Source organism: Populus alba, chromosome 12 (assembly GCF_005239225.2).
Source record: "Populus alba chromosome 12, ASM523922v2, whole genome shotgun sequence".
Classification (NCBI taxonomy): domain Eukaryota; kingdom Viridiplantae; phylum Streptophyta; class Magnoliopsida; order Malpighiales; family Salicaceae; genus Populus; species Populus alba.
In genome coordinates, this window is record NC_133295.1 from 5337546 (window position 1) to 5349300 (window position 11755).

General features: G+C 32.6%; 1 protein-coding gene across 1 annotated transcript; it reads right to left on the minus strand.

Annotated features, from left to right (window-relative positions):
- Nucleotides 1–3718: 3718 nt before the first annotated feature.
- On the minus strand, nucleotides 3719–10384 carry LOC118036344 (uncharacterized). Its single transcript, XM_035042018.2, has 5 exons — nucleotides 9791–10384; nucleotides 7167–8274; nucleotides 6310–6702; nucleotides 4500–6074; nucleotides 3719–4415 (listed from the first exon to the last, which is right to left on the minus strand). Exons 1-5 carry the CDS (start codon nucleotides 10264–10266, stop codon nucleotides 3885–3887), a joined length of 4083 nt encoding a protein of 1360 aa, XP_034897909.1. The 5' UTR covers nucleotides 10267–10384; the 3' UTR covers nucleotides 3719–3884.
- Nucleotides 10385–11755: the final 1371 nt, after the last annotated feature.

Below are 11755 nucleotides of genomic sequence, written 5' to 3' on the forward strand. Positions count from 1 at the left end.
ACTAAGGTGATTGTAGGTCTTTCCTAGTTGTGTAAGCAACCCTATAATCAATAACCACCTATGACCAATGTTGGGGTTTCACTTTTAAGGATTGACCAATTTACTTTTCAACAAGCCATCTCTTCAAGATTGTACATTTATCATCTTTATGCTTGAGCTTTAAGGGGTGTTTGCAAGTATAGTTATAGTTGATTTTCAAAGTATTTTTTATTTGAAAATGCACCAAAATAATATTTAATATCCTTTATAGTTTATTGCAGGTAAGGTGAGACTTAGTTATCGTACTAGTTCTTATATAATTTAATTATACCTTACTCCTTGTTAGGAATTTATAATGAATTAATCTTACTTTTTTATGCCCATGTATTTTCATAGGTGCCTTAATATATGCCATCAACTTGTCATTATACAAGAAGAGCATTAGTTTGAACAATCTCACACTTTAATCTCATTAACTAGCAACCTAGCTATTGACTTGATGGTATATGTAGACGTAGCGGTCACATAATTGAAACTCAGCTTCTACAGAAGATCCATAACATAAAGGGTGGAGATTTTAAGGAATAAATAATAGAAAATGAGGAAAGGGATTAATTAGAAAAGAATATTGCCAAAGAAGTCGAGAATTTTTAACGAATAAATAATGGAGCTATTTGATTTGTTTAAAACTGCACTCTATAAGAGACAGTCAAATGAAAGGACATTAAAAAAGGTCAATTCTTCTACACCACTACAACCAAATTACCCACATCATTTCTAACAATAGCAGCTAGAACATCTCCACAATTATCTAACTTGTTTAAATATTTTCTAATGAAAAAAAAAATCCCGAAAAGGGTGGTGGTTTTATTGTAGCTATAACTTTATTAGTAGAGTTGTTCACGGTTCAGTTCGGACTAAAAAATCAAACCGAACCAAGTTACATTAGTTTTGGAAAATATAAACCAGACCGGACCAAAATCTAGTTCAAACCGAACCAGTTTGGTTAAGTGAAATTCGGTTTTTTTTGTCATAAAACCGGGAAACCTAAATCGTTCGGTGAAATGGATTTTTGTGCATTTTTAGTTGATCAATAAAGCAAGAGATTATTTTGGGCTATTGGATTTTGAGATACATACTCAAGCTGGTGGCATACTTCGTGTTATTGTTGGTAATGCTATATGTTCCTTGGAAGATGATTCTGGAAGATATGCTAATGAGGGGAATAATGACCTGTCTATTTTTCTTTGCAACATATATGCAGAATTTGCTCATTTTCTGATTTTATCTATATAGATGTTTGGTCATAGGTATAAATACACTTCCTTTCAAGCAAGCTTCCTTGTGGTAATTAGGGAGATAAGAGGTGAGTTTGTGTTCGACTAGAATCTAGATAATATAGGACTTGTGGGTGGCTTGGCTTTTGAGTTTTGAGATAGAGACAGACATAGAGCAGATGCAAGGGAAAGTAAGATTGAGAAAAATATTATCTAGGTGGCCATTTTTTGTGATGACATGGGAGTTATGTTAAGGTTAGGTTAACTTTAATATTTAACTATTTATACCCTTCTTGATTTTTATAGCTTTTAGCTTTTAGTTGGTCTGGTTTGGTTTATTGGTTTCCGTTTTAAAACCGAAACAGAACCGAACCTATTAGAATTTATGATTTTAAAACCGAAACAGAACCGGTTTTTCATCTCAGTTTTATTTTTTTTGGTTAATTTTTCTTTGATTTTTTTTTGCTTTCTCAGTTGATCGGTTTTTTTTAACATCTTTATTTATTAGCACTGTGAATTGGATATAGGAAAATTACTATTTTCCCTTTGTCAAAGAAAACAATTAGCCTTGGCAATAGGGATATTGTGGTGTTTTTCTTGTTTTTTGGATAGTGAACTAACTAATATATCATTTGAGACAAAAATTAATGAACTTAAAGGGTAAAGGACTTTTCAACCTTTTCATTTTTAAAGCACAATAAAATAAATGACTACATTGGCCTTGAATTTAAATTGTTTTTAAGTTGGTTCAAGGGTTTTTTTGTTCTTTTCCTTATGTTATTTTTTTAATTATCGAGTTTGATCAAAGACAATTTAATATTTTAACATATATAAAATATTATTTTACATTAAAAGGGGAGTTGCTCGTGTATGTCACGTAGACATGTGTGGGTTCGCCTGCACTATTCCAACAACGCATATTGTGTTGTATAGTGGGCAAAACCCAACATCCACATTGGTGTTTTGATCTTCATGATGGCTCATCCATTCTTAGGCCATCCTTACGACTAATCCTTACAACCAAAAGAGCTCGGCTTTTGCACTAGCTATCTTTTTTCTTTCTTTTTTTCTTTCCTCTCCCCTCATCGATTTCAGCGCTACCCCTATATATTTTCAAAGTAGCCATTTCTTTTTTTTCTTTTAAACTTGGCCCCTATTCTTTATATTCCTTTTTTTTTTTAATAATTCATGGAATTGAATTTTTCTTTTAATATGATCCTTATTTGATTTTTTTTACATGCAGATTTGGTCTTCATTCTTTTGATTATGATTTATTTTTATTTTTAATCATTTATTGATTGAATTATTTTTTGATTGCATCACTCAATCTTTTATTTCATGTTAGATTTTATCTTTATTCTTTTATTTGCTATTTATTATTATTTTTTTATTGGAACTTTCTTTTCCAATTCCATACCTCGACATATTATTAATCAGAATTTTGTTAATCAAGAAATTGATTTCATGATTGTTTCAGTTTTTCATTCTATAGGATGATTAGAACATCAAGACCCAAGGTCACAAGCTTGAAAGATTAACTCAGGTTAGCTTAGGTCTTTTTTTAGGTCTTTTTATATAATTTATTTTTTTTAATTTCATCATTCTATAGGATTATCATAATCTTATATACTAGATCATGAGTTTCGCGTTTTAATCCAACTTGAAATATATACATCTTTAATAGTTATGTGTATATTTTTAGAAGACATTTTAAATGAATACTTTAAAATTAATTCCAGTACCCTTTTAATTTTAAAAGTCTAAAAATAAAATTTGAAATTTGTTGTACAATCATCTCGTCATGAGTTGGTAACGGCATCTCATTGCCATCTCTTCAATCTTCCTTTTTTTAAGGATTGTTTTTGTTTGATTATGGTTACTCGTAGCTATTTTTCTCCATTTTTCTTCTATTATGATTGTTGTCATATATTTTTAATCAAAATATCTCTTTTAAGATTTGAAGATTTGGCTCCTCAAGTAGTTATTTTATTTTGGTTCACTATTCATCATGTTTCTTCTTCTTATCATGGCTCCTTAGCTATTTTTCATCTCTTCTATTAAGAGTTATCTCTTCTCTTTTCATGTGTGGTATCTCTTGTGCAAGAAGTTGTAGCTTACACTAAGCCTCTCTCTTAAGTTTCTTCTCTCTCTTGATGCAAGGTCTCAATAAAATCTCCTGCAACTAATTTTTCTTCCTTGGATGTTATTTGTTCATCCACTCTCTCTTGGGATTTCTCCTTTTCTTATAAACATGCTTTAATTTCTCAAACTTCCTCAAAATACCCTACTAGATTTTAATCTTAAATGAGAAGAAGTCCCTGTGGACTTGGGATTTAAGCTTACAATACTCTAAACACATATATTTATATTAGTCTAGATAATTCAAGAGACTTATCAAATGATAAGAAGTCTTTATAGACTTTAACTTACAACACTCATTTATACTAGTTTAGATAATTCAAGAGACTTAAAAGATAAATATATCTTCAATAATTACATACATAGATAAAAATATACTTTCAATAAAAACTTCAAAATTAATTCCAACATAACTTACATTGCATTGCATGTTTGCTGAACTTTTTGATCATTCATTCCCTTCAATATCGTGCACTTTGGCTTTCAACTTCAACAAACTTGGTTATCTTCTTCATATGAATTGAAAAAATTGGCCAGCTTTTGTGATACAGATTGTTGACTTTCATCCAACGATTCTTCATTTCCACCATAATCATCGTCGTCCTCAAAAACCAGGAGAATTCCACTCTTCTTCAGCTGAATCCCTTCAATCACCGGTGGATTTCGCTTTCTTACCTGTATCTTACAGCCATCTTTCAACATTGAAACCAAAGGTTGGATATTTGAATATCGACATATGTGAATTTGATCCTCATTAATCTTTGGTACTCCCCGTAAGTATAATGTGGTGCTGTGGATTGGTATATTCTGATCAAGTACAATGGCCTGAATGTCTGGTATAAGTGGGGAATATCTCAAGTCCTCTGGTATCTCGCGGTCCAGAGAGACGACAACACTTACAATCACAGCTTTGATTGCACGATTATTTTGCTCGGAAAAGTGAACTACATTTTCTTGAGAAAACCAATCTGGGAATTTACTCCCAGGCATACTTAAGTTGCGAATATTCCTCAAGCAAACCTGCAATTAAAAAAAAGAAGAGGCAAAACTTGTCAATCACTCTAAAACATGCACGGATAGCGGTATAGGTACAAGATAGAGAACCTTGGATAGTCTTCTCTTCACTGTCAAGGAGCATGCCTTGCAACTGCTCATGTATAACCGTTTTAGGAATTTCAAGCATTCGATGCCAGGAATGTCCACCACTTTCTCGCAATTTGTGATGTTCAGCAACGTTAGCCTTTCCAAGCCTGAAACATCTGATATTATTTCCAATCCAAAGCAGTTGGAAACATCCAATTCCTCTAAACTTGGGGGAAGCGGAGGGAGAGACTTCAGCTCTTCACAATGAGCCATGAGAAGCTTCCGTAGAAGAGAAAGGCCACATAAACTGGATGGAAGGCTGCTGAAATTGTTGTGGCCCAGATCCAAGATCTCTAACGATGACAGTTTCTCAAAATCATCAGGAATTTTTCCAGATATTCTCCAAGCACGAGCATTTAGTTCTTCTAGCAAGGAGAGTTTTGAGAAAGAATGTGGAAAGACAACCAACTGGTCTTGTGTTCTGAGATATTCAAGCGGATCTTTTTTCATTTTCAATATCATTAAGCTAGAGAGATTTCCAAAATTTTCAGGTAATACTGTAACAGCAGTCTTCTCCATTAGCAAGTGGCATAAAGACTTCAAATTTCCTATCGAAACTGGAAGCTTGTGGAGCTTTTTACACTCATCCAATGTCAACATCACAAGGTTTTCCAGCCTCCCAAAGGATTCAGGCAACTCAGTAATATTACAACCAGACAAGTATATAGTAGTAAGATTCAGTATGTTCCCAATTGCTTCAGGCAATGCTCTAAGAGATGTGCACTTCCTCAAGTAAAGCTTCTCAATCATTTTCAAACCACTAATTTGCTCTGGAAGTTCTGATATTGATGTCCCATCTAGCTCAAGTTCGCTAATAGAAGCAAGTCCTCCAATTGAATCAGGCAATTTGCTCAGGAAATGACACCCTCCAGCGAAAAATGTCTTTAAATAAGGTAATGAACCTATCGCAGCAGGTAATTCCTTGATTGCACTGCTATTAATTGAAACTTCCATCAATGACTGGAGATTTCTAATGGATTCAGGAATCGCAGTGAGTGACTGGCACCGCATTAAGCTTAGTTTCTCAAGGTTTGACAAAGATCCGATAGAATCTGGCAGTTCTTGAACTGCAGAATGATTGAGAGAGAGTTCCTTCAGAGCAATCAGGTTTCCCAAGCGTTCTGGCAGCCTTTTTATGAATTTGCAACCATTCAAACTAAGCTTCTCAAGTTTTGTAAGGCGGTAAAGAGATTGGGGAAGCATAGATATAGCAGTTTTATCAACAACAAGTTCTTTCAAGGAATTCATGCTGCCTATGTCCTGTGGCAATTCTTCTAATTTTAAGCAGTCGGAGAGAATGAGATTCTGAAGAAGTCTGAGCCCAGAGACATCACGTGGTAATTCAACAAGGTTTATGCATTCATCCAAGTTCAATTGAAGTAAGGTCCTTACATTCCCCAGTGATTCATGAATCTTGGTCAGTTGTATGCAGCCTTTAAAATCAAGCTTTTCCAACTTTTTACATCCAGATAAATCAGGACTGGCCTCGAGATTATAGCAACGTCGAAGATTCATAACCATCAAGTTCTCAGCCACCTAAAAACAAGAATATTTCAATCGCAAAAATGGGTTAAGAAAGAAAAACAAAAACATTTCCTATAACAGCAGATCCAAAGAACTTCATTGACTTGTAATAATAGTAGAATTGAGAATATGAATGATATTCCAATAAAATCTCACTTGGGCAACACTGAAACAGGATCATCCTGGGTAGTTATTAATTAAAAATTTTCGTTTAAGCTATTTTACGAGCTAGATAAGCAAAGCATACCTTGTTCCTAGTCCAACCCCAAACTCGTTGAATTCCACTCTCTGATAGATCTAGCACTGCTAGTTCATGAGGAGCATAATCAGAAGGAAGTTTTTTCAAAGGACAATTTTTCCATTGTAACCACTTCAGGCTAGCAGGAAAACTTTTGAACTGCCCTTTCACTTTTGCATGATTGATTTGTAGGAGTCTCAAATTAACCAATGATTTCAAGGCTTTAGTGTCAAGTATCAGCTCTCCTTCCTCTGCTCTTTGTTGAAGAAACAGCTTACGTTTTTCAATCAAGTAGTCCAGTGAAGAACTTGGATTAAGTGCTTTAACCCAAGAAATTTTTTGAGTTCTGACATAATTCTTCTTTTCAAAGTCAAGGATTAAACCTTGTACATGTCTTGTTCCCTGTTTACAGTACCACAATTATGAAAGTGGAAATCATGTTGTAATGTAACGAAAAAGTAGAAGCAATCTAGCAAACCATTAAGGTTGATAACATATGACCGTGGACAATAAAAAAACACCTTCCTTACCTCCCTCACTGAGAATAAAATTTGTGAAGAAATCACATAGAGGGTTGTATTCAGCATCAAGGGCAGCTTCAATTCTATTAAATTTAGTTTCCACCTCACGTTTTATAGGTAGAAACACAGATGCATACTCATCTTTCATAAGATTCTTCAGGCATGCCCATGAATCACACTAGCTATGTGATTCATGGGCATAGCAATATATATATATATAGACACTGACTGACTAATATAAGCACTGACTGATATAGAACAACATGCGTCGCTACTACAAAAACACAGTATAGAACTACAAAAACACAGTATAGCAGTAAATTTTGAAGAAGTTATGATTTTCACCTTCTTGTGCTTCAGCATTGTCATGATATCGCCGCGATCCCATAGCCTACTACGCATACCAGGATCTAAAAGGTTTTCATTTCGAACAATTTGTCTTCCCATGTCTCTAAGCTGATCATGCATCCATAATTCATAATCTCCACCAATTTTAATGAGACATTTTACTGTCAGAACTGTGATTGCTGTCTCAGCCCTAAAGCCACAACCATTCAAAATATCAATAGCCTCCGCTCTCTTCATCCTCATTTTAATAAACAAGCAAGCAATGTCAAGGAATACACACTTTTCTTCATCATCCAATCCATCAAAACTTATTCGTAAGACATCCTGAAGATTACCAGGTCGAATTTGTCGCAATTTTTTCAGGACATCTTCCCATTTATCTATCCCTCTCTCATTAAACAAAGTAGAACCAAACACTTCCAATGCCAGAGGAAGTCCTCCTGTGAGAGATACAATCTCCTTGGATATATTCAGATATTCTTCTGTGGGGTTATCTCTTCTTAGTGCGTGATAACTAAAAAGTTGTAAGGCTTCCGAGGAACCTAACTCTCTAACCTCGTAAAACACGTTCACAAGATGTTCAACAAGAACATCTCTGTTTCTTGTTGTAACAATAACTCTACTTCCTTCACCAAACCAATCCCTCTTTCCTGCTAATACAGTCAGCTGGTTTACATCAACCACATCATCTAAAACAACCAGCACCCGCTTCTCATGACACAGCTCCTTGATTACAGCAATACCATCATTAATATCATTTACAGGAGGCCTGTCTGGGAAAAGATCACCAAGAAGCTTGTTCTGCAGCGTTACTAAACCACCTTCTCCTTGAGAAATATCTTTAATGTTTGAGATGAAACTGCGACTTTCAAAATGACCAACAAGTTTATTGAAGAGAGCTGCGGCAAGAGTTGTTTTACCAATCCCACCCATTCCATAAAGTCCAAGAACTTGTACGCGATTTGATTTATCATCTGTGAACCTCATCTTCAACTTTTCTAAGCGGGAATCCAGTCCAACCGTATAAGTAGCTATTCCTACCGGGGTTTTTCTCAATTCCTGCAAAACCCTTTTGACCAATCGCTGAATCAAATGATCTTCTCCGCTGTAATAAGCAAACACAATGATAAAACATTAGTAAGGTTAGCTATGTTTTTTCTATAAAAATGAGGTGAGAACTTTACATAATTTCAATGATAGTAATTCCAATGAGTTGCCATATAGGCTTTTGAAAACTGCATGTCTGAAGGCTTCTTTTAGCGTGTAATGAGCACCTAAAGCTGTAACAGACTTCAGGCTACTTGGCACTTCTTCCTATAGGCTTTGCCATTTTATTTTCTTTTGATAATGAAATGACTTGATTCCAAAAAAAAATAAAAAAATAATACATAGCTGGCTAATTTGCAAATTTCAGAATTTCTGAGATGATAGTAGCTTAACTTCAAAGCTTGCTTTATATGCAAGTCAATTTAACTAAGTTTGTTAGCTAGAGTTATAAAGAGAGAAAGAATTTGTATAAAATTTCATGAAATAAAATAATTTCATAAATGGTTATTAACTTTATCTTTACTAAATAAAATTCAATAATCATTTAGCAATAACCTAAGTGTATGTAATATGAACAACTAAAAAATGAAGTTATATTTTGTACAAAAATAGAAGTGATACATCATTTTTTTATTTTTTTTATTTTTTGTATTTTGATTTTGATATATTGTTACAAGTTTTTTATTTAAAGACTAAAATGCTGGATAAGAAACAAGTTTCATATTTGTCTGGCATTATATTCTATTTTAAATTTCAATGATTATTGTATAATATAAACAAATTAAACGTGCCTAATCAAAGAAAAAAAGTTTGAATGCGTGACTTTGAGACTTAATATTTTAGCTTGTCATGATAAGTCAAGTTTGAGCACATTAAAGCAAAGTTGTTAATTATGTTTCGTCGGTTTATTTAATTATAATTTTAAAAATAAAACAAATTAAAATACATTTTATCTCGCTTAGAATTTCAGCTCATTCTGTAAATTCCGTCTAAATTCTAACTAAAACGTTCCGGTTTTATTTTGGCCATTCCATTACGGTCAAATAATTTTATTTTATTTTTTTGTTTTATTTTAAAAAATATTTTCTAGTTTTACAGTATCAATCATATTTCTTAATCTGACAATTGGATCAAACTGAAATCTTATATGGAGTAGGCAATTTATTAAAAACTATATTAAATTACGAAGTAGACAACTAGTGTTCTAGCATTCAAGTATTTTCATGGAATATTTTATGGTTGTCATGGATAATAATATAAAGACCCATAAATGTTATTTTTGTGAAAATGTAATAAAATATAAATTTATGGTCTACAATATAAGTGGATGAACAAAAAAAAAAAAAATCCTCGGAAGGACATAAAACCCCAAGCATTTATCCTCTCGAGATTTCTTTACCCCTCCCCCTCACAAGACTAACATTTAAACCTAGTTTTTGGGTTAAATGTTCACCTCCATGAAATATATCCTAACATTTTTTAAAGTTCAATTACATTTAAAAAATTCAATATCCCAAGGGAAAGACTTAGTTTTAATTGTACTTATAAATAATTAAAGATTCAATTAACATCACCTGGTGTCAAAAACGAAACCAGAAATGCCACCAACTTTATTCATGGCTGCTCTCCACTTCACCACCCGATCATCTCCAAACCTCTTGGAATGACTCTCAAAATCTTGCTCGAAAGGACCCTTCTGTCTTCTGACATTAGATGGGTCAACTTGATAGAAAACAGGCAGGATCAGCCTCCTCAGCTCGCATATTCTTGCCAGCTCCTCGAGACACCAATGAGAATTGGCATACCTTGGCGAAAGAATAATGATCGATGAGGCTGAATCTTGAATTGCCTCCATTAAAGTTGGAGCAATCTCATCTCCCTGAGTCATTCCAGTGTCATCTAAGAAGACCCTGATGCCTTCCTTATTTAAAGAATCGTAGAGATGTTTGGTGAAGCTGCGCCGCGTGTCTTCGCCGCGAAAACTTAAGAACACATCCCAATGGAGCCTCAGCGCTGCCGGAGACGATGAAACTATCAGGCCGTTGGACATTGTTATTTGGTGATATTGTGGGTTGCTTTTCCGTTCGGTTCTTGTTTGGAGGCTTTCTAAAGCAATGTAAAATTCCGTCCTACAGTACAGGCATCATTGAGAAGTGACTTAAAGAGATAATGTGTCGGTAAAAAAAAAAAAAGGGTATTATGGGACTTTAACTTTATGAAAAAGGAAATAAAACAGGAAATTTTACAATTTTTCTTCTATGACTTAAGTTTTTTTTTTTTTTTTTTTTTTTTTTGACTTTGATTTTTGGAAGCTGAATGACGGATACAATGCAAAACCAAATGGCACAAACCCTAAAATGCACACACGAAATATTGGAAGAGAAAAAAAAAAAACATCAAAAACAAAGAAACAAAAAATTATAGACAACTCCAATATATTATCAAAAAATACTAATTTTGAAATATATTATTTTAATATTTTTAAATAGTTAATTATTTCATTACAAAGATTGTCCTTAAATTGAATTTGACAGTAAACAAGTATCTTTGGAATATTTGTTAAGAGTTGTCTAATGCTCAGATTCAATACATGTTAATTAAATATATTATTTTATTTAAATATTTGATTTTTATTCTTTTTAAACACATTTCAACACAAATTAAGTCTAATTAGCTATTTAACCCTTACTTTGGCACTGGTTGAAAAATTGTTATTCAATTAAAAAAAATTGAATATGACAGCATTCCCTATGCATTTTTTAACATAAAAATTTCTATGGTAAATTCAATAGTTTGTGTGCATTTAATTAAATAAATCATGAATTATTTATAAAATCAAAATAAAATTTGAAATCTAATTTCAACCAATAAAAATTTAAACATTTAAATTCATAACCTAGGTCATGAACTCAATCAGATTCAATAATTTTATTATAATCTTTTATTTAAGTAAATGCTCAAAAAATTGAGAACCAACTAAATATTGCAGTATTTTTTTAAAATCTTATTAAATCTATAAATATCAAACTCAAATAAATTATGTTTTTTATTTAAAAATAAATAAAATATTAAAGGATGAAATTAAAAAAAATTAATAAGAAAAATTAATAAAGATTAAATTGTGAAGGATTAAATTGAAAAAAAAATATTAATATAAATAAAAAGAGGAAAAAAGGCTTAGATGTGGCCCTAGTTTACCCAGCGTTTCTGAGCCTAAAAAAACCTAGATGTGCAAGCTTGGAGTAGTACATGTGCTTGGGCATGCTTATTTATTTTTCTTTTATTTATGAGATGTACGACATCCTATTTAAATTTTTTTTTTTTTATGGGGTGGACAACCTATCCTCCACCATTAAATTTTTTTGAAAAAATAATTGTAAAAATCGCATTACTTGTTCTGTCTATATTTTAACCTAAAAACACTTAAAAACAACACCCTATTCATTTTGAAAAACCTCTTAATAGCCTCGTACCCAAGAATCACTTTGAAAACCCAAAATAAACTTAAAATAAGAAAAATTTCCAAGCTTAGATCTATC